Consider the following 20192-nt stretch of genomic DNA (forward strand, 5'->3'; position numbering starts at 1 on the left):
CCACGTCGTCTATCTCCAACAACACCAACATCTACATAAGCCTTTAGTCAACCCGCCTACTTGGTCTCCGTCTTCTTCGCCTTCCAAACCAACCATCCCAGTCCAATCACGAACTTGAATCCAGCCGCCATCCACAGCGCTGACTGCATGCCGCCACTGCTCTTGCTCAACCACCCGCCAACGATAGCTCCAACCAGCAGTGCGACAACGCCGCCAATGCGACGGTTCCGCTTGGGGTTCGTCGTCGGCACCTGCGCCAGTTTCGGATCCGACGCCACGTCAAAGTACACACTCGTCAACACGACAGTGGGGATCTCGTTGTACCCGAGAGAGCGACTGGAGGTGATGGAACCGGCAGACTGGAACGCCAGCAGCGCAATGGGGATCAGTTCCAGGAACAAGGGCCCCCCGGTCAAGGTCATATCATCGGAGGTGTGAGGGATCAGATCGGCTTCGATCAGGGCGACAGCGATGACAATCAAGATGGTTTGCGCCAGGAACGACACGAAGAGGGTGCCGCGGCGGAGGGCGCCGACACGCCGGGTGATGTTGGAGAAGACGAACGCGCCGATGAAGAAGGCGGCGATGGAGACGAGCGACTTCAGCCAGCCCCATGGCTTGTTACCGGGTTGGCCCGACGCGCCGAGGCCAAGGAAAATGGTGTTTCCTGGTGGAGTTTGGTGTCGGTTAGCTTTGGTCGTGGCTCTTGGGGTTCTCGGCGGCTTGAGGGGACCGAGGGTATAGGTGACTAACCGGTTTGCATGGCCAAGAAACATGACCAGGCATTGTAGGCACTGCTGTCGCAGAGACCGGTGACCAGACACAACAGGATACAGATGAGGTCGGCATGCTTGGGATCAACGGATTGCATCCATCGCTGCGTCAGGGACGACGATTGCGCCGGCTGCGCTTCCAGGTCGCGGGGTCCGTCGTTCGTTTTGGTTTCCGCCATTGCGTCTTCTTGCGCGGAGAGTCCCAGGTACGAGGAAGAAGGAGAGGAGGACCTGGGTTAGGGGGAAAGAATGGACGGCCAGGCCGAATGGGAGAAAAGGTCAGGGTAGGGAGGGGGGAGGGAAGAGGGAGAAAAGCATGACTTTTAATCGGGGCGGGCAGAAAATTTGCGGTCGGAGTCATTCGTATCTTTTGCCGGAGCGTCTCCGATCGCGTGCGTTAGTGAGCCTTCACCCTTCCCTTCCTCAATCAATCCCGTCAGCGATCGTCTACATCCCTCCCAATGACAATGGCTGCTGCCTGATTGCGACATCGGCCACACGCCATTTGATTTGTCTCGACGCGCCACTAACTGCTGGCCGGAATCCACCGCTGCGACTCGGTTGTTTGCCAGTGGATCGGGCCCACGCCCCGCACGGATAGGGCTGAGGAATCTTTGATAATGGGCTGATATTATTGACGGAGAGTCGATGGAAACTGGGTGTGGTATGCAATCAATATGCAGCCCGATATTATTGATGATGGGATGCAGGTTGGAAGGAGAAAATGGCCGACCGCGACTAGTGAGCCCTGGCGACTCTAACCTGTCAGCCTCGGCATTCCCAAAGCATCCAGGAAGATTGGTTTTTCCATTCTACTCGGATTGTCTCCATCCAAAAGGATCCCGGTCAGCGATGACACAATCGGGACATAATCAACGAAGAGGATCCCGAGCTTTGTTGGGAAAGACACGTCGACCCTTGCGAACTCTCGCGACCTCATTGAACAACCTCTACGGTCATGACCTCACGCTTTGGCGACCATGGAATCAGCTTCTTTGTCCTCGAGCCTCGACTCGTCCAATGGCCCCGTGCGGAGAAACGCCCCCAGAGAGATGGCGATGAATGTCGTCGTCATTATCATATCATCAACGCCACCCACTGCCATATAAGTAAACCCCGCAACTACACACAATTCTCTTGTTCTTTCCTGCGTCAGAGATGAATCGAATATTGCTACATCACAGACAATTTTGAATCAATACACAGCTTGCTGGTACGTTTCAAGCGGAAAGTTGTCTTGGACGCACCTCAGACAGCTATTGTTATTAGCGTGCTGGGCAGCCGACAAGGTCTAACCAATCAGCAGTAACAACTCCACCATGCCTACTATCCCGACCTCGAAGATTGAAAGCGTTTTCCGCAACATGACCCAGGGGCAGCAGGGTTCCCAACAACAACAAGGTGGTACCTCTCTTAACCCTGAGTGGAACACTGAGGAGATCCTCGAGACAACACTGGACAAGAACGGAAACCCCGTCCCCGATCGCTATGCGTACACCGATGGCGTGAAGATGTCCTCGAAAGGCCCTCATCAACAGCCCGAGGCCGATGCCTATGAAGCTGCTACTGAGGACTTTGATTAAATACTGCACCGCAGCTGACATTGTCGCCCAAAGGGCTCAGACAAACTATGAACATTGACTTTGATGATTTGAAAATGAAATCCGAAATGAATGATATGATGTTGTATGTATCGATGCATTGAGTACTATGCCGACAGCCGAATAGGACTGAGTTTACCGGCAACATGAGATTAGCCTCCAACGTTATGCAGCTCGTAGAATTCATTTTATCCGTAGAGTCAAATTCATTCGGAAAGCATGAAAAGAAATAATAATATACGCATTGACAGCGTAGACCTGGGCCAAGGTGTCGCAGGCTGACCGACAGATGCCCCGGGCGAATTGCTATGGCAACCGCCCAACTCTCCCGTAGCTGCCTCAGGCCGCGAAACCCCCCGAATCGGGCAAAAACCAAACGAATGCAAACTGGATGCAGTGCATTAATTATTCTCCTCCGTATTCTCTCCACGCCGTTTCCCTCTCTTCCGCTCTCCAGATTCCACTTTGTCTCTGGCCCTTGCGTGGTGTCCACTGCATGTTTCTCTCTTTGATCCTCCATCGCAGAAGTCCCTTGGTGGCATATCCCGACTTGCTCCCTTGTTGAAAAGACCGACCATACACAAACCCATGTGTTCCCCTGCACGCGGTGGCCCTGAAGCATAAACCCCTGGCTTGTCGCTGTCAGTGCTTTCGGCAAAAACAAACGGAAAACCAAGTAATTTCGCAGGAACGACCATCTGAGACCCGCGCCTCGCCTTGCGTTTCGACTCGGCCAGCCGGCAGCATTGAATACCGAGCGACCTTCCTATCTATTCCTTGCCCTGCCTGTCCTCCCCCAAACTCGCCATCCATCGGTGGTACGAGCCTGTATGTACCATTACCTTCTCAATCGCCAACGAGACCTCGTCACTCAGTTTGAACAGTTGTTGAGGCATTCCTGTGAGGACATGGCCTTGGATCCCCGTTTCTACAACCACCTCGGCCATGGCACCGGGCCCAGTTCGCAGTCTTCCATTACCTCCGCAGCCTCCGCCGTCACCGGGATAACGAGTCCGTCTCTTCGCTCCACCAATGCCTCCTCTGCGGCTCTGCGGTCCACGGCGTCCAGCCCTTCCCTGCGCGCCAAGGAAAGTGTGATCAGGTCCCCGAGTCGCATGGATGGGGTGGCTAGTCCGTCGCCGGGGGGCAACGTGCGCGTGGTAGTACGGGTGCGGAATTTCTTACCCAGAGGTATGTACTTGCTTCACGAAAGGATGGACTGGGTGGGAATATGCAGGAGGTAAATGTTGAACTCACACGTGGCGATGATGTATAGAAATTGAGCGCAATGCTGAGTGTCTGATCGCCATGGACCCGAACACGCAAATGACCAAGTTAAGAGCGCCGCGCATCAATCCCCAGGATGAAGGGAAACCGAAATCACAGGCCCGAGGGAAGATCCTGGAGGACAAGTCGTTTATATTTGATAACTCGTTTTGGTCGCATGATCAGGAGGACGAGCACTACGCCTACCAGGAGGATGTGTACAATTGTCTCGGAGAGGAGTTTCTCGACCACAACTTTGAGGGGTACCACACTTGCATCTTTGCCTACGGTCAGACAGGTTCTGGAAAGAGTTACACGATGATGGGAACCCCAGATCAACCGGGACTGATACCGCGCACCTGCGAGGATCTGTTCCAGCGCATTGAGGGCGCACAGACGGCTGATATGAGTTTCAACGTCCGCGTGTCCTACTTTGAGGTTTACAATGAGCATGTGCGCGACTTGCTAGTTCCCCGGACGGATCCTCCGCACTATCTTCGCATTCGCGAATCGCCGTCAGAGGGGCCCTATATCAAAGATCTCACAGAGGTGTCAGTGCGAAACTTTGCGGAACTCATGAAGTCCATGCGCAAGGGCGACGTGTCGCGAACTGTTGCAAGCACCAAGATGAATGACACTTCCTCGCGTTCCCATGCAGTGTTCACCATTACCCTAAAGCAGATCCACCACGACCTTTCCACGGACGAAACTACAGAGCGTACGGCGCGTATTCGACTCGTCGATCTGGCGGGTTCTGAACGAGCCAAGTCTACCGAAGCGACGGGCCAGCGACTGCGTGAGGGATCAAACATCAATAAGTCACTAACGACACTAGGTCGGGTCATTGCAGCGCTCGCAGATCCCAAACAAGGCCGCCAGGGGAAACGCAAAGGCAAAGATGTCGTGCCCTATCGGGATTCGATCCTCACCTGGTTGCTGAAAGACAGTTTGGGCGGTAACTCGAAGACAGCCATGATCGCATGTATTTCGCCATCAGACTACGACGAAACTCTATCGACACTGCGATATGCAGACCAGGCCAAGCACATTCGCACGCGGGCCCGAGTAAACCAGGATCACCTGTCCGCTGAAGAAAGGGATAAACAGATCGCAGAAATGGCGGAGACGATTCGCACGCTGCAACTCAGTGTCAGTCTTGCCACAGCCAACAAAAGGGAAACCGATATGCAAAATGAGAAACTGGAGGACTATCAGCAGAAAGTGGAGAAACTCCAACGAATGCAGGAGGAGACCAAGATGGTCAGCGAGTGCAAGATTAAACAGCTACAGACCGAGAACGAAGCGCTTCGCAACCATCTCAAGCTCGCACTCGATAGTTTAAAGAACCCAATTCCTCCGGTGACCCTCGAAAAACGGAGCACCAGTCTGAGCACTGTAAGCGAAAACGACAGCTACATGTCTCGAGGTAAGGAGAACCGTCCCGGATCACCGACATCAGACGTCGAAACCGAACCAGACCTGGTCTGGGAAGATGACGAGGATACGATCCGTATCAACGATAATCAGCTGGAAGTTCAAGACATGCAATCGCACATGGAGGATCTCCTCATGGACCTCAGCCTTTTCAAACGCAAGCTGGCGTCAGACCATGAACGATTCCGAGCGGTCCAGGGACATCCGAGTCGCAAACGCCGACGAGCTCTGGGCGACATCTGGACCAATACCCGGTAGGTCTTGTTGGGCAGCAGCTTGGGTGGCTTTTGTTGGTTTGGGCTTACGGCGCACTGCGATCGGAGTTTTGTTCTTATTGGTTCTGGTGGATGAACAGCGGATGGAGAGGCCATGATACCCTGACCTTTTTTTCCTGGCAGCTAGAGGCTGTCTATTGTCTTGGGAGGTCATTTGTTGCATGCACTTTTGTCTTTTTCTCGAGTGTTTTGCTTTTTTTGATCCTTGCCTTCTTCTTTACTTCTTGTGACTTTTTTGGCCTGACGAAATGACGAGATGAATGTATGCCATAATTCTATGAGGCATGACAGATTAATCACGATGCAATTGATGATCATTTTAGCAATGTTCTAGCGAGCAGCGTAGAAGCCCGACGCATGGTCCTCCCTCCGCCACCAGCCTATGAGACAATATCCTTCTGGTCGACGTGTTTGTCCTGCATGCAAACTGACTTCCCGATCGGGCGATGTTCATGCACGATTACATAATCTGCATCGCCCGTCCATTCACCGCCTGAGGCAGAAAAAAGTCGCCCGATGCAGTAATTTCCCATTATTACTCATTGAATGTGCCCCTCCGACTTTCATTTCATTTCATTCTCTTTGACCGACCCAATTCCCCTCGACTCTCTCCCCCCTTTCATCCCATGCAACCCACCATGGCGAACCCCGTCGAGTCTACAGATCCCACGTCCCAGGGCCTTTCTACACCCGCCCCTCCTGCCCCGTCGCAATCCGTCCCGGAATCCCAGACGCAGCAGCAGCAACCTCCCTCGCAACCCTCGCAACCGCCGTCCGCCGATCCCGCCTCGAAACCCACCCCCGCGAAGCAACCGAAACAACAAGCCAAGCCCGATGCCGGTGCCGCGGACGGAGCAGCCGACCAGAAGCTCACGCCCGGCGAGCTGAAAAAGAAAGCGAAGGCCGAGAAGGCGGCGCGTCGCGCTCGCGAGAAGCTCGAGCGTGAGGGCGCCGGCGGTGCTGGCGCCGCTGCCGGTCCCGGCACGCCCTCGAAGAAGGGCGGTGCTGGCGGTGCGGGTGCGGGTGGTGCTGGTGGCGCGGGATCCAAGGATGCTGCTGGGGCGGGCGGCGCGTCGCAGAAAGGTCAGCGGCATCGGAGAGGCTCCGTGCATGCCGGAGCTCCTGGGTCTGGGGCGGAGCAGAAGAAGAAGAAGCAGGAGGATAAGAACGTTGCGGTTTTCGGGCACTTGTATGGGCAGCCGAGGAGGACAACTATCGCGGGCGCTGGAAAGGAGGTGCATCCGGCTGTGTTGGCGCTCGGGTTGCAGATGAGGGATTATGTGGTTTGTGGAAGTAGTGCTCGATGTGTGGCTACTCTGTTGGCGTTCAAGAGGGTATGTTCCTTGTTCTTTGTTGGAGGGTTGGGATGCAATGCTAATGTGGGTTTAGGTTATCGAGGCTTACACCACCCCTCTGGGTACTTCCCTTCCTCGCCATTTGACTACCCACATGTCTCATCAGATCACCTACCTTTCGACATGCCGTCCGCTCTCGATCAGTCAAGGCAATGCCATTCGCGCCCTCAAGCTGGCCATTTCGTCCATCGACCCGTCCATGCCGGAGGCTAGCGCCAAGGCTTCGCTGAGCGATTTCATTGACAGCTTTATTCGCGAGAAGATCACGGTGGCCGACCAGGTTATTGCGGGAAGCGCTGCGCAGAAGATCCAGGACGGCGATGTGATCGTCACGTTTGCGGGCAGCTCGATTGTCAAGCAGACGCTCCTCACCGCGCACAAGCAGGGCAAGAAGTTCCGCGTATCCATCATCGACTCTCGTCCCCTGTTCGAGGGCAAGAACCTGGCGCGCACTCTCGCCAACGCCGGTCTGGAAGTCCAGTATTCGCTGGTGAACGGCATCAGCCACGCGATCAAGGATGCCACCCGGGTGTTCCTCGGCGCCCATGCCATGACCAGCAACGGACGATTGTACTCGCGAGTCGGCACAGCGCTGGTCGCCATGTCGGCCAAGGAGCGCGCCGGCGGCGTCGAGGTTCCCGTGATCGTGTGCTGCGAGACCGTCAAGTTCACCGACCGCGTTGCGCTGGACAGCATCGTCGTCAACGAGATTGCCGATGCCGATGAGCTGGTCTCCAACCAACCGGCGCAGCAATTCACCGACCTACCAGACCCTGCCGCCGAGGCCGCCGCACAAGCAGAGACCACCAAGAAGGGCAGCAAAGCGGCGGCTCCCAGTCCCGAACCCACCAACACCCCCAAGATCGGCGAATCCCCTCTGACGAACTGGAGAGACACTGCCAACCTGCAGCTGCTCAACATCATGTACGACGTCACCCCGGCCGAGTACGTGGACATGGTGGTTACGGAAATGGGCAGCTTGCCGCCTAGTGCTGTGCCTATTGTGCATCGGATGAGTACGAATCTTTAAGTGGCTTGATTTCTTTTTCTTTTCTTTCCGTTTCTTGGTAGCTGGAATGAATCCGTGGTCTTTTCTTTTTCTTTTTTCTTTAATCTCGGGCGAGGATGATATGATGGAATGGCATTTTCGGAGGACTCGACATGATGTACTGAGTATTGACTAACGGTGTACTGGGATAGTTAGGTAGGCATTAGAGTAAAAGTTTCATACCTTCTTAACTCTGTTGTTTGTTTGCTTCGCCATGTCTTAACCAGTCTATAGCTAGGTCGATAGATCCGGCATACCGCCCGTGAACTGAGTAGGCGGTCAGGGTTCTTGCCCTGATATCTTCAACCTGACCGCCTACGCTATCCTGACCGCCAAAGCTTCGATGTGGACCTGGTCTCTCAAAGTGATATCCTTTGACAGTTCCAATTTATATGCTTACATGTGAGATGTGTAAATGTCGGGCATACGCTTTAATTAGTTCTGTCTTGCGAAGCAGAGTTTTCAAGTGCACCACTTCCATCAAAGCGGACATTTTAAACCCGGCAGTATCCCCACTCAGTCATGTGAGAGATGCCATTCTGCCGGTCTTACCATCCAACATGAAAGTCAATCAACATCGCGTCCTCGACAAACATCCAACAACTACATCCATCCACCTATCCACCCACTCTAGACCTCAAACCACAGCAACGAAACCAACCTCATCAAAATGGTCCGTCCACCCCTCCCCTCCATCCATCTCTCTCCACAATCCCCTCAAAACTAACCCCACAAAACCACCAGAGCAAAGACTCCTCCCCCACAAACATCCACATGCATCACCCTCGCCTCGCCGACTTCTACGAAGACTTCACGCGCCCACACACCTCAAGCCTCACATCCTCAAACCCCACCGCCATCACAACAACCACCCACGCCCCTCCCCCGGGCCCCAACAACCCCAACCCAGCCGGCCCCTCCGGCGGCACCACAACCGTGACCTACGGCTCGACGTCCCCGACGCTCGTCCCCTCATTCCTGCCCATAGAGGACATCTACGTCGCGGCGCAGTATCAGCCGCCGAACCCGGAGGACGAGGACGATGTGGTGCCCGATCAGCATGCGGCGTTTGGGATTGCAAGGGCGATGGAGAGGAGACGCGAGGCGGTGTGGAGGGATCTGGGGATGGAGGAGTTGATGGGGGCGAGTGGGGGAGTTGGAGGGAGAGGAGGGGGAGGGTTGGCTGGGGTGGGTGGTGTGGGTGCTGGTGCTGGGGGTGCGAATATGGGGGTGGGGAGTGGGAGTGCGGCGGGGGTGAGGGTGAGGGTTAAGGAGAGTGGGAGGAGGATGGGGGGGAGGAGGGAGGTGATTTGTTTACGGTGATTTTCGCTTTTTCTTTGTGTTCGGGGGGAGTTGGGGGTTGGAAAGCATCAGGTTATGGTGTTGCTGGATTATGCATGCGTTATACCCGGTCATTAGTTCATTCATGGTCACTAGTCCTATCGATACATTAGATCCTAAATCCGGATGATGTCTACGCGCGCGCGTTCGTAAAGCTTGTGGCTGAGCTGTTTCTGGTCGCGTTCCTCCTCGTCGATGTCTCGGCGGTGGATGGCCATCTGCGCGTAGGTTCCGGCTGCGCGTCGTTTGGAGAGTGTGCCCGGGTTGATGACTAGGACGCTGTTGACCACCTAGAGATGCGGATTTTAGGACGGGTTCGTTCGGCCCACGTAAGATGACTTACCTTGACGAATGGTGGGAGCATGCTCGGCGTGATGAGCACGTCGGGCCGGACGTTCCACCACTCTCCGAGCTTGAGGTAGCTGACGTCGAGCATGGCTCCCGTGGCCAAGTTGTCCTCGATGGGAGGCTTGGGGAACGAGTCTCGTGAGGATGGGGGGAAGATCGGAAGGAAGTGTCTTTGCTCGATGAGGTAGTTGGGGAGTCGCGTGAGCAGGTTTCCTTCCGCAGGCCGTCCGTGAAGAACCTCCTCCTTGCGGAGTTCGTATAAGACATCGTGCGAGCCCATGCCGATGACGGTTTCATTCAGGGATAAGGTCACGGGGTTGGACACCATGCGCACTTGCTTCGGCAGTCCCAGCTCCTTTTTCGGGAGCTGTTCCTGCGGCCAGGAAACGTGTTTGCTCACAGCGTCGCGGACGGACGGCAGCAGGACGATGGTAATGCTGGGCACGGCGGCAGCCAGCCGCTGTAGTGGCGTTGAGATGCAATGCCGGAACACTGTGGTAAGGGTTGCCATGTCCGGGTCCAATCCGTTCAATTCGGGGAGATCGAAGTCACCCGATGCCAGCAGGGGATGTTCGATGTCCAAGAATGGTCCCATCAGGATAAGGCTGTCCGCGAGGCTGTCCGCGGCCTTTTGGCAGATCTCGTGCAGCGGCTCGAACTCCAAATTGTCGTCAGCTGTATACGGGCCCGAGGCAATTAATACGTTCAATGGCGAAGAGCCAGACTCTTCTAAACGGTTGTTGATGTTATCCAGCGCCGCCACAGACGAAGCGGCTGGAGGAAGAAGCGGCGTCGGAAGTATCTCTTTGACTGAGAAATAATTGCCCGAAGCATTGATACCCCTCAGCGCCACGATCTGCCCGGGGATGAAGTTCACCGACGGGAGTGACTCGATTTTCAAAGGCACCCGTAGACCGGCTCCCGTTCGTCTTGATGTCTCTAGTACAAGGGACGCTGGGTTGAGCTTCCCTTCCAGGCTGTCTGATGCGATCCGCCCAACAGCAACAACCTCACTTGTACTTTGGATGGACGCACTGCCAAACGGCAGATCCTCAGTCTCGTATTGTTTCTGGAATAACGCCATGAACTCATCGATTCGATCGTCCAGGATCTCGGACGCTTCCGATTGCCGCATTGCCATGGGCTTATAACCGAATTTCTTCAGATCCGTATTCGCCGTCGGTTTTATCCGAGCTTCCGAGTAGGGTGCCATCGGGGTGTCAGGGGCCGATAACTGCGAGTTGAGGGTTTCGACTGTCTGTCCAGGATTCGGGCGTTCCGAGAAGGGTACCGGTCTGCAGTTGCGGTCAACTAACGTTACTCGAGATTCAGGTTTATGACACCTACTGAGGCCCATCACCCACAGGTCCGCCGTTTGCCAATTTACGGGCAGCTTTTGTGCCCATCGGAGACTCATTGTTGCCTCCTCTCCCAACCTTCGAGATGGACGGTGACCCGAAATCGGACTTCCGCTTCGCTGAGCCATTGGCATTATTGGGCGTTCGGTTGTGAGAGGCATTGGGTGTCAAGCCGTCGAACCTGAGACGCAGTTAGCTCTTGTCATGGGTAGGATACCATCCTCATTTGACAGCACCTCTACTTACATGCCAAATACATCGGAGGTCGCATTAGCCCGAGGGGTTGCCGTGGTCGCCTTTCTGGTTTCCGCATGTCGTCCAGCCTTGCCTCGACTCTCGCGCTCCAAAATGTCCTGCACGTCTCGCTTGAACATACGAACGGTATCCAGGTTCAGTTTCGTCTCCTCCGCGCCCATCTTCAAACAATATGATTCCCATTTATAGAACAGCTCTTGCGGGGCGATGGAATGCACCCGCAGGATGGACTGCAACTCTGCCAGAACATCCTTGGGAATTCCACCTGGAGCGGCTCCTGCAAAGAGCTCGTTGAGCTCTGCGACGACGTCGTCTGCCATGGTGTCGACTTGAGGCGATTGCGATTGACGCTCACCAGTCGAGGCTTCAATGACCGCGAGAAAGTCCCGACGCGCGCCGGACGAGAGACGCGCACCCGCGTGGTGACCGCCTGCCGGATCGGGCTGCCCAGGCGGCGACCCGCCGTCCACGTATTCCGTAGATTATTCTGTCGACGATCGCCTGTGGGCCTGTCGATCACTGCTGACTGGTGACCCTGCTCATTCATTTGTCGGGATCCCCTAGAAAAGACAAAAAGGACAGACAGCACAAAAAAGTGCGCTTCGAGGTGATACACGGCGGTCCTGTTTCCCCTTCTATGCTCATTTGTTGACGTCTACTTTCTAGATCGAACCCTAACTAATTGCCACGCTTACACATCCGCTTACCATGTCCACACCGTCGGAAACCGCTGCTTCGGCGGAGAATTCAACCAACCCACCTGCACCTCAGACTGAGGGTCAGGAACCGACTCCGGCCCAGACCACCCAAGCTCAGGCCTCATCGGAGCCTGCTACCAACGGTAAAGATGTTGAACTTGATCTGCCGACCTCCGCCGCCGACGGTCTCATCCAAAAGCCTTTCCCCCGACCTCTCGAGACCTCGAAGCCCGAACCGCCCGCCGAGCTCAATGAGAAGGAGAAAGCCAAATACGAGGAAGTCCTGAAGACAGTCTCGGAGTGGACAACCGTTCCTACCACCTCGGCAAACAATGCTCCCTCCGAGCCGATCACCGACAACGAGCGCATGTACTTGACTCGGGAGTGCCTGCTTCGATACTTGCGGGCGACTAAGTGGAATGCCCAGGAGGCCGCGGCTCGACTCCAACGAACCCTGACATGGCGCCGCGAGTACGGTGTGGAGGGACTGACGCCAGAGTACATCTCGATCGAGAACGAGACGGGAAAGCAGGTCCTCCTTGGGTATGACATCCACGGGCGGCCGTGTCTCTATCTTCTGCCGTCCAACCAGAACACGGAGAAGAGTGATCGCCAAATCCAGCATCTGGTGTTCATGCTGGAGCGACTGATTGATTTGATGCCGCCTGACCAGGAGACTCTGGCATTGATCATCAATTACAGCGACACGAAATCTGGACAAAATGCCAGCATCTCGCAGGCCAAACAGGCCCTTGGCTTCTTGCAGAACCATTATCCGGAGAGACTGGGTCGGGCCTTGGTCATCAACAGTACGTTGTGCCCGATATTTTCCCCCGCCGAAGCCTAATCTTCATCAATCTAACCTCGTGCAATAGTGCCATTCATGATCATGGGATTCTTCAAGCTTATCACCCCGTTGATCGACCCCAACACCCGACCCAAGCTCAAGTTCAACGAAGATCTGCGACAGCATGTGCCCCCAGGCCAGCTGATGAAATCCATGGGAGGCGACGTCGAATTCCGATATGATCATGCCCAGTACTGGCCTGCCTTCGTTCAATTAACCGAGCAGCGGAGAGCTGCATACAAAGAGCGGTGGGTTCAGGGCGGCAAGCGAGTCGGCGAATATGAGCACTACCTCAAGACCGGCACTAGCCCCAGCCTCGCCCAGAGCCAGTAACTGACGGGCTTTCGATACGGCCCTATAGAGCCGCGCTTGATTTCCGGGTCATTTCTTTCGATTCGTTTAATATCTAGAGGTCATATTTTCAGCCTGCGTTATACACCTGCCGTGACTTCTTTAGAAGATGCATTATCGCTACTGTTGATATATATATATATATACATTTCGGGTTTTAGATCTTTGATTATTTGCTGGTTTCTATTTGGTGCTTCTAGCCTGTTTATTGTTGTTCCATTGAAGAGGCATGCAGAAATCATGTTTATAGACTAGATCGCTTTTCTCTACAAACATCTTGTGTTATACATTTGGACATTCTCAATACAATCTATGCACTGTGCAAGGTCTGATTATATAAAAATCACAGCTAATGCTGTTTATTGCGGGGCATTGGTGTGGGAATTCCCGGTATCCTTGGTAGGCATACCGGAACGTTCCCGCCAAGATGAGGTCATCCGCAGCGATTTACCGGAGACCTCCCGTTGAATTGAATGAGGCCCCCAGCGAGATCGTGAGGTATAAAATGGGGTCCTTTGGTGTATCTAGACCTTCCCTTTATCACCATCTTGATCATCGGAAATTGAACGTTTTATTCAAGACGAATACGGCGTCTTACCTCGTAATTCCTACAATTGGTGGAGTACCAGCTATTTGGATGCCTTATTCCTCAGGCGATGGGGCCCCATACTGCGGTTGTTGGAATGCGGCGGTAGAAGTTCAGGCGCCAAGGCGTGCAGCATCATTGGTCGAGAGATTCGATTCAATAAAATTGACTAAAGCAGAAAAATTCAAGACAGCGTCAATAATCATCCCTGTCTTCTCCCATCCCCCATCCTCCATCTAGCAACGGGGCCTGTCGATCCAAGGCCGAAAGTGAAAGTTAGATATGGACTGGGGTATGGCGATACTACCGTCATCCCGTGTGTAGCGGTATGTCAACTAGCTAGGCGGGATATATGTATAGGTCCATGTAGGTCCATGTACATGTATATGATTTCAGAGCCTTCATTAGCTGTCGGTGTACAGTTTATGCTCCTCTGCTTTCCCCGCTTGAGCTTATGCATTTCCAACGCGGCAACGGCGGCAGTGAACCATTCAAAGGCAGTTCAAGACAAACCGCTGCAAACATCGCTCTTTGGTTTGCTCCAATCCATCCCACTGTCTTCTCTTGTGCTTTCTTTTTTCTGTATTTTTTTTCTTTTTTTTTAACCCCCAGCGCAGTAAAGTAACTTTCTCACGGGGCGGTAACAATCCACACACTCACGATCGACCATCAATCATGACGGCGGGTGAAGACCCCACGGGCAGAACCTCACCACCGCCCCAGCCCGCGGCGACCGACGACATCCATCCCTCCACTACGTCGTCCTCCTCCACCACTCCGATCACCGCTGCCTTCCACCACCATCCAGCCCGCACCCCCTTCCCAGATTGTCAACCAGTCCGTCACGAGGGAGGCTTTGTGCAGCCTTCTTCCTACCTACGGCCCCGAGGTCTTTCGCTTCCAATGGCCCCAGTCCAGCCCGAGAGGGCGATCGATCGGGAAGAACGTCAGGGTCTAGTGAGTGTCCCTCTCTTTTCTTCTTTGCTTTTTTCCCACTTCTCTGAGGCCCTCGTCTCGTCGCGCGTTCCTATTCTGAATGCTATTTTTATCCATCTGTGTTTTCTTTTTCCCGAGTATCCTTGCATCTGACCCCCCCCCCCCCCCCCCCCCCCTCTGTGCCCCTCATCTTACCTGATTGTGCTGGCGGGCTACGATCCTCCGCGTCTAGAGACCCTTCAATGTCGGATGGGATCCTCGAACCCGGGGTAAATTAATTCTACCGTTTGAACCCGTTGAATGGCCAAAGCACTTACATTTGTCGTGAATTTTGTTCAGTTAAACAAGCGTCAAGATCTTGACTAATAGAGCCCTATTTGTTATGTCTGTAGTCTGCCATTCGCAACTTTCTCAAAGTTCGTACCAGTTACGATGTCCTTCCGCTTAGTTTCCGCCTGATCATATTCGACACGTCCTTGTCCGTCAAAGAGAGTCTGAATATCTTGATCCAGAATGGCATGTACCCGTCCCTTCGAATCGCGTGCCCGACCCCTCACCGAGCGCAGCATTGCTGCTGCCACACGATACTCGCCAGCGGGCCCATCATATTGAAGGTTCATCTTGCTAACGAGATGCCGATGGGTGCTCCGAAAATAGGCATTGTTTCCGCTCCGTTATGGGATTCCAAATCCTCCACCTTCGCGGGTCTACTGACCACGTCCGATTACATCAATGTCATCCAATACTACTTCCAAAATCCTGCGGCCCTGGACAGAATCGATCAGTTTCGGCTAGATAGCCTCCGAGGTGGGTAATTTCCATTGACACAGGTATTGCCGGTTCTTGCGGGCTGATTATAAGAATTGTCTCAGACGTGGAAAAGGCACTGGGCGTCGCACCGCCTGAAACCATCTCCATCGACCCTGAGCGACCCCTTTATGAAGCCTGCCGGCGCATGCTCCAGTCTCGAGCCCGAAGAATTCCTCTCGTAACGAATGATAGCCAGACGGACCGATCCCACGTTCTTAGCGTCGTCACTCAGTATCGCATTCTGAAGTTTGTGGCTGTCAATGTTAGCGAAACGCAAAAGTTGAAGAAGCCATTGGGAGAGCTGCGACTTGGTTCCTTCCAAAATGTGGCTACCGCGTCGATGGATACCCCTGTTATCGATGTGATTCATATTCTCGTGGAGCGAAGCATATCGAGCGTTCCTATCCTTAACTCAGAAGGTTTGTGTCTATCCCTTCATAGCCCCATGCTTCATACTAATTCTTGCGGTTTGTTCTCAACTAGGTGTCGTCTACAATGTATTCGAAGCAGTTGATGTGATCACATTGATTAAAGGGGGTGTCTACGGCGACCTAAGTTTGACCGTCGGTGAGGCATTGAAGAAGCGGCCTCAGGTATGAATGATTCGGCCTCTTTTACTCATCCGAAACTGCGCTAACGTAAACCCTCGCGTAGGACTTCCCTGGAATCTACACCTGCTCTCTCAATGATGGTCTGGATACTATCTTCGACACCATTCGCAAATCCCGCGTGCACCGGTTGGTCGTGGTGGATGACAACTTCCGACTAAAAGGAGTGCTCACCCTGAGTGATATCCTACAGTACATACTACTAGAAGGCGAAAACGACGAATTCTCTTGATCAAGCCTGATGTGCGCGTTGGATGCGCCCTTCGTACACTCAACATAGCATGGGACTGGCGTTTATCTGGGTTTCCGTTCAAGCATCGGGTTTGGCTGCTCAATTGCTTTTTGTTTCTTGCACAACCGGGCCTTACGTACCATGGTATGACGGCTTTTTCCATTCTACTTCTTCATGAATACGTGACGTGAAAGAAAAGGAGGTGATGTATGATTGATGTTCATTCTTGGGTCGGTCGGCTTTCTGGCCACTTCGCATTTTGCCAACGACCAACCTACTAGCATTGGCGCTTACTTGGCTTTAAATCAATAGATTTCCTTTTTCTTACACAACGTTTCCTCCCTGTGGTCGTACTTCCCTATTTTCTTTATTCCATCAGTATTTATACGGTATTTTCTCTGCTGCGCAATACAGCGGAGGCGGCTCTTCATGACGCGACAAGTGACGGATCAGTGCGCTTTCCCAGTCAAAGTCTCAACACAGAATTCCATATGCGGAAGGTGCAGTCCTCATTCACGGTCACGACAAGAAGGTGGACAACAAATTCTTCTGTCATCATGTCCTTCTTTCAGTGGACTGAGCATGACACAATTCTCATGAAATATTACTGCTAGACTTACGATAGCGCTGGAGCCTTGTTATTCTGTTTAACCCCTAAAAACGCAATGCGGCTGTTTGATAGTCTCTTTTCTCGGTCTCCAACAAGGGCCACCAACGACCCCGTCACTCGTCCAACTATAAGAACCAGCAACAATGGAATCTCACCAACAGCAGTTGCTATGGATGATCAAGACTTGACGGGATGTGAATTGGGAAATGTCAATATCAGCACAGGTTCAGGAACCTGCAGCCAGATGGACACACTTCCGGAGTTGCCATCGACGTCCCCAAGACGCTCGGCCAGAGGCTCTCGTCGACTGGCCGGTTTCAAGACGTTGCTTCGTCCTCGCAAGAGCCATCGACAAATCGCACTTCCAGCGCAGGTTGACGGTGGCTCTAGTGTAAGTCAAGGATTGACGCACGCTCTCCACAGCTGTCCTGTAGAACTCGAAACCCCGGACGATCGATTTTTATGTGCTAGCACAGAGCCTCGGTGCAACAAATATTTAGATATCGATGCGGAATCCCGAAAAGTGAGCGATACCACCACCCGATCTCACAATTCCGAACAAACAAGCGCAACGGTTTGTCGCCATCCATCGAGGTCGACATCCACTCCAATCGCTCTTGTGTGTCGCGAAGAGACCATCACCCAGAATCCATTTACCGATACTGGTGATCCGATTCATCAAATTCCTAGCTCCAACCCGTTTTCGGACCCCTCCACCACGACAAGATGCTCTACAAGGCAGCAAAGCTCGGAGTTCAGTGGACCAAGTACTCGGTTCCTAAACATCTCAGGGAGCAGCGAAACGGAGGAAATCCCGCTTGCCCAGCGGTATTCTAGCTCCATGCTAGATGATTTGTTCCCACGCCAACCGTCGAACAGCGGGAAGGGACTGGTGAAATTCGATCAACACGCAGCGGTCGCTGCGTTCAATGAATTTGGACCTAGGTTGGGACTCAAGCCCTTGAAACTCGTCAAATCCGACGACGCTGGACCTTCATCTTGTGAAAACCGTGGTCAGTGGATCTCATTCTTCGCCTTTTATCTATCTGACCGTAAACAGACAATAACCCCCGTCTCCCTGGCGAGAAAAAGGTCACCCGGCGCCGCACTGGGATTTTCAAGAGAGTGCAATCAAGCCTTCATCTGAAAGTGCCAACTTCTCCCACCCAGCAACGGCCATTGCGTCGGATGAGGACATTTGCTCACTTCCCCTCGCGCTCTCATGGTATGACCTCGCTGAAAGGCAGATCATTGGACAGTCTGACTCGACTTGGAGGCCACAGCTTTTTGAATCTACCCGCAGAGTTTGCCCCTTCTACCTTGAGACTACCGGTATGCTTTGTGGCCACGGCAACCTATCTCAAGGTCTTTGGTAGGAACCCCATGTCGTAACCCACGATTCGATCTGCTCACGTGTGTTGCATCTAGCTCCCGCGGTGCGCCATCTATTTCACGACCCGGGTGATTTGAAGACGGCAGCTCGGACCTACGACTATTTCGCCCAGCAGGTCCTGTCGGCCGATAGGGAGCAGGGGCGAATTGAGTTGACGTTGAGAGGCAGCGAGATGCCCATTGATCTGGTCGACGTGCTCAACCAAGAAGCACCGGGGCAAAATGTCTCACAGGTTCTGGGGGTTGCATGGGCATTCAAGGCTCTGTTGTCGGGACTTCCGGGGGGCATTCTGGGGTCGACCGAGCTTCACTGCGTCCTGGTGGATATCTACTACAAACACGCGGGAGGGATTATCGGCAGGGACACCTGTAGCGACGAGCGCTTGTTACCTGGGCGGGGGGCGAAGTCTACGGCGATTGGTCTGGCCATCCTTGCCCTCACCCGACCCTTGCAATATAATCTGATCTGCGCCGTTTTCGGGCTTGGTGCGCTTCTGCTGCAAGAGATGGGGCGATCGGCAGAGTTGGCGAAACACGAAGTTGGGGGAGGAGATACTTCGACCCTGATGACCCCCGAAAGTCTGGGGCGGATTCTCGGGCCACTACTCACGGGGCACGAGCCCAAAGACGAGCAAGATATGTTCCGGGCCATTGAGCTCGAGATTGAGAGCCAGCGGGTGGCCGTGATGATGGTGGACGGATGGGTGGAGGTGAGTCGACGATTACGACGATGGCAGAGTCGAGGCCTTCCCGGCGAGCGGCGGGGCTGCAGCCTGCAGTCTAGAAGGACCGCCAGCAGCGACGATACCGGGTAAGACGGCAGGGGCGTTGGCGCGAGATCAGGACGTATGGAATAACCGTTGGGGTAGTGGCAGGTCGTACTTTTGTTGCGGCAGCCACGAATTAATTAATGTCAAATCGATGGGGATATGAGGTTTTTTTCTTTCTTTTTCTTTTTGTTTGCTCCCTCCCTTCTTGTTCCGCCCATTGGCTGGGACGTACGTAATATAGACCCGAGACCATAGATCCAGTGGCAAGGATCATGACTCGGGGCCCACGGACTGGACAGATTTGACTTTGGTGGAGGAGGGGGAGAGAGTCCTTTTGAGGGAAGAAAGAACCAAGGAAGAGACTCCCGGTGGAGACCTGCCAGCTGCAGGACCCCGCTGACTCAGCTGCCGATCCGTCGGTGGTGAATCGTTGGCTGATTCTGCCGGCCCTAGAGGGAAACCAATGGCCCAAAACCGGTTCTACGGACTCCTGTCAGGCTCTCTCTCCCTGCGGGGGCTCGTGAGAAGCACAGTACCTGCTTATATAGGCACTCGAGACACGCGGCCTCTACCGTCGACACGGTTCGATTAGATGTTTCCATCTCCTCAGACTTTTGGCCCGGAACGAAGTGCGCCAGTCACATGCCGAGTGAAAATGTACGCGGGGTGGCATCTCCGCCAATCATCGTCGCAGGTCGAAACGAGATACCAACAACATACTCGTAGGGTCAAGGCCTCCATGGAGGAATGGTGCCACTAGGAGTGACTCTAATCTATGCGGTGGGGCCAGGGAGGTAACCACGGACGAGATGAGAACAATTCCATTCAATCACCGGGGATTTTCTGTCTTCGGCGAGACTCTCGGCCGGTCTGGCCGGCGGAAAAAGGTATCCGACGCTGCTGAAGGTTTTCCTCGAGACGATGGAATCCAAGTTCTTGCGGGATGGAAAGGAAGTCCATCCAGGAGATCTGTCAACACCTTCTCCGGGGAAGCGAGGCACTAAAGAGCCCAAAGGCACTAAAGTAGTCCGCTCCACTTCCCGTGACAGATCGTCCTTTGGGTCGGTGGCTCTTGGCGTTCATTTCCACTCGGATTCCTCTGATTCCTCTGATTCCTCTGATTCCTCCGTCTCTCGTCCGTCAAGCCATCGACCCTGATTCCCGGTCGCTTTCCCCCGTCACCAGATTCACTGTTTGTCCTGCGCAGATCGGCCCATCTCATTGGCCGTGATGTCATCTCCTCCCGTCTGATTGCTGCTTGCCTGCAGGAGCTCTCGCTGCGGACAAGGTTCTGCCCT

General features: G+C 53.9%; 9 protein-coding genes across 9 annotated transcripts; 7 read left to right on the plus strand and 2 right to left on the minus strand.

Moving 5' to 3' along the window:
- Positions 1-14: 14 nt before the first annotated feature.
- On the minus strand, positions 15-1186 carry P170DRAFT_283466 (YoaK family protein). The gene is made up of 2 exons (XM_024843198.1): positions 754-1186; positions 15-667 (listed from the first exon to the last, which is right to left on the minus strand). The coding sequence occupies exons 1-2, from the start codon at positions 950-952 to the stop codon at positions 57-59; spliced, it is 810 nt and encodes a 269-aa protein (XP_024699634.1). The 5' UTR covers positions 953-1186; the 3' UTR covers positions 15-56.
- Positions 1187-1497: 311 nt separating this feature from the next.
- P170DRAFT_480097 (uncharacterized protein) lies at positions 1498-2356 on the plus strand (the record flags this gene model as incomplete). The annotated part of the gene is made up of 2 exons (XM_024853754.1): positions 1498-1514; positions 2080-2356. The coding sequence occupies 2 exons, from the start codon at positions 1498-1500 to the stop codon at positions 2354-2356; spliced, it is 294 nt and encodes a 97-aa protein (XP_024699635.1).
- A 450-nt stretch (positions 2357-2806) lies between these two features.
- On the plus strand, positions 2807-5638 carry P170DRAFT_513536 (kinesin-3 family protein uncB). The gene is made up of 3 exons (XM_024855120.1): positions 2807-3202; positions 3259-3565; positions 3651-5638. Exons 2-3 carry the CDS (start codon positions 3283-3285, stop codon positions 5330-5332), a joined length of 1965 nt encoding a protein of 654 aa, XP_024699636.1. The 5' UTR covers positions 2807-3202; positions 3259-3282; the 3' UTR covers positions 5333-5638.
- Positions 5639-5987: 349 nt separating this feature from the next.
- P170DRAFT_392516 (translation initiation factor eIF2B subunit delta) lies at positions 5988-7931 on the plus strand (the record flags this gene model as incomplete). Its single annotated transcript, XM_024845979.1, has 2 exons — positions 5988-6683; positions 6739-7931. 2 exons carry the CDS (start codon positions 5988-5990, stop codon positions 7732-7734), a joined length of 1692 nt encoding a protein of 563 aa, XP_024699637.1. The 3' UTR covers positions 7735-7931.
- Positions 7932-8312: 381 nt separating this feature from the next.
- Positions 8313-9075, plus strand: P170DRAFT_513538 (Apc13 domain protein; the record flags this gene model as incomplete). Its single annotated transcript, XM_024855121.1, has 3 exons — positions 8313-8318; positions 8387-8425; positions 8497-9075. The coding sequence occupies 3 exons, from the start codon at positions 8313-8315 to the stop codon at positions 9073-9075; spliced, it is 624 nt and encodes a 207-aa protein (XP_024699638.1).
- An 84-nt stretch (positions 9076-9159) lies between these two features.
- P170DRAFT_392519 (DNA-directed DNA polymerase alpha subunit POL12) lies at positions 9160-11408 on the minus strand. Its single transcript, XM_024845980.1, has 4 exons — positions 11046-11408; positions 10789-10980; positions 9437-10736; positions 9160-9383 (listed from the first exon to the last, which is right to left on the minus strand). The coding sequence occupies exons 1-4, from the start codon at positions 11372-11374 to the stop codon at positions 9210-9212; spliced, it is 1995 nt and encodes a 664-aa protein (XP_024699639.1). The 5' UTR covers positions 11375-11408; the 3' UTR covers positions 9160-9209.
- A 157-nt stretch (positions 11409-11565) lies between these two features.
- On the plus strand, positions 11566-13266 carry P170DRAFT_416894 (CRAL/TRIO domain protein). Its single transcript, XM_024847148.1, has 3 exons — positions 11566-11661; positions 11721-12561; positions 12628-13266. The coding sequence occupies exons 2-3, from the start codon at positions 11763-11765 to the stop codon at positions 12930-12932; spliced, it is 1104 nt and encodes a 367-aa protein (XP_024699640.1). The 5' UTR covers positions 11566-11661; positions 11721-11762; the 3' UTR covers positions 12933-13266.
- An 855-nt stretch (positions 13267-14121) lies between these two features.
- snf4 (AMP-activated serine/threonine-protein kinase regulatory subunit SNF4) lies at positions 14122-16447 on the plus strand. Its single transcript, XM_024850128.1, has 6 exons — positions 14122-14493; positions 14865-14988; positions 15130-15279; positions 15345-15701; positions 15766-15875; positions 15937-16447. The coding sequence occupies exons 1-6, from the start codon at positions 14212-14214 to the stop codon at positions 16120-16122; spliced, it is 1209 nt and encodes a 402-aa protein (XP_024699641.1). The 5' UTR covers positions 14122-14211; the 3' UTR covers positions 16123-16447.
- A 491-nt stretch (positions 16448-16938) lies between these two features.
- On the plus strand, positions 16939-19055 carry P170DRAFT_468042 (uncharacterized protein; the record flags this gene model as incomplete). The annotated part of the gene is made up of 4 exons (XM_024852524.1): positions 16939-17123; positions 17156-17745; positions 17793-18104; positions 18161-19055. The coding sequence occupies 4 exons, from the start codon at positions 16939-16941 to the stop codon at positions 18937-18939; spliced, it is 1866 nt and encodes a 621-aa protein (XP_024699642.1). The 3' UTR covers positions 18940-19055.
- Positions 19056-20192: the final 1137 nt, after the last annotated feature.

Source organism: Aspergillus steynii (genome assembly GCF_002849105.1).
Source record: "Aspergillus steynii IBT 23096 chromosome Unknown P170scaffold_9, whole genome shotgun sequence".
NCBI lineage: Eukaryota > Fungi > Ascomycota > Eurotiomycetes > Eurotiales > Aspergillaceae > Aspergillus > Aspergillus steynii.

Coding starts and splice junctions, on each gene's coding strand:
- P170DRAFT_416894 (XM_024847148.1), top strand. CDS start 11,763: ATGTCCACACCGTCGGAAACCGCTGCTTCGGCGGAGAATTCAACCAAC. Junction 12,562..12,627: donor TCGGGCCTTGGTCATCAACA/GTACGTTGTGCC, acceptor CTCGTGCAATAG/TGCCATTCATGATCATGGGA.
- P170DRAFT_283466 (XM_024843198.1), bottom strand. CDS start 952: ATGGCGGAAACCAAAACGAACGACGGACCCCGCGACCTGGAAGCGCAG. Junction 668..753: donor TTTCTTGGCCATGCAAACCG/GTTAGTCACCTA, acceptor AAACTCCACCAG/GAAACACCATTTTCCTTGGC.
- snf4 (XM_024850128.1), top strand. CDS start 14,212: ATGACGGCGGGTGAAGACCCCACGGGCAGAACCTCACCACCGCCCCAG. Junction 15,280..15,344: donor TCGGCTAGATAGCCTCCGAG/GTGGGTAATTTC, acceptor GAATTGTCTCAG/ACGTGGAAAAGGCACTGGGC. Junction 15,876..15,936: donor CATTGAAGAAGCGGCCTCAG/GTATGAATGATT, acceptor ACCCTCGCGTAG/GACTTCCCTGGAATCTACAC.
- P170DRAFT_392519 (XM_024845980.1), bottom strand. CDS start 11,374: ATGGCAGACGACGTCGTCGCAGAGCTCAACGAGCTCTTTGCAGGAGCC. Junction 10,981..11,045: donor ACCTCCGATGTATTTGGCAT/GTAAGTAGAGGT, acceptor ACTGCGTCTCAG/GTTCGACGGCTTGACACCCA. Junction 10,737..10,788: donor CCTGTGGGTGATGGGCCTCA/GTAGGTGTCATA, acceptor CCGCAACTGCAG/ACCGGTACCCTTCTCGGAAC.
- P170DRAFT_513536 (XM_024855120.1), top strand. CDS start 3,283: ATGGCCTTGGATCCCCGTTTCTACAACCACCTCGGCCATGGCACCGGG. Junction 3,566..3,650: donor GCGGAATTTCTTACCCAGAG/GTATGTACTTGC, acceptor GATGATGTATAG/AAATTGAGCGCAATGCTGAG.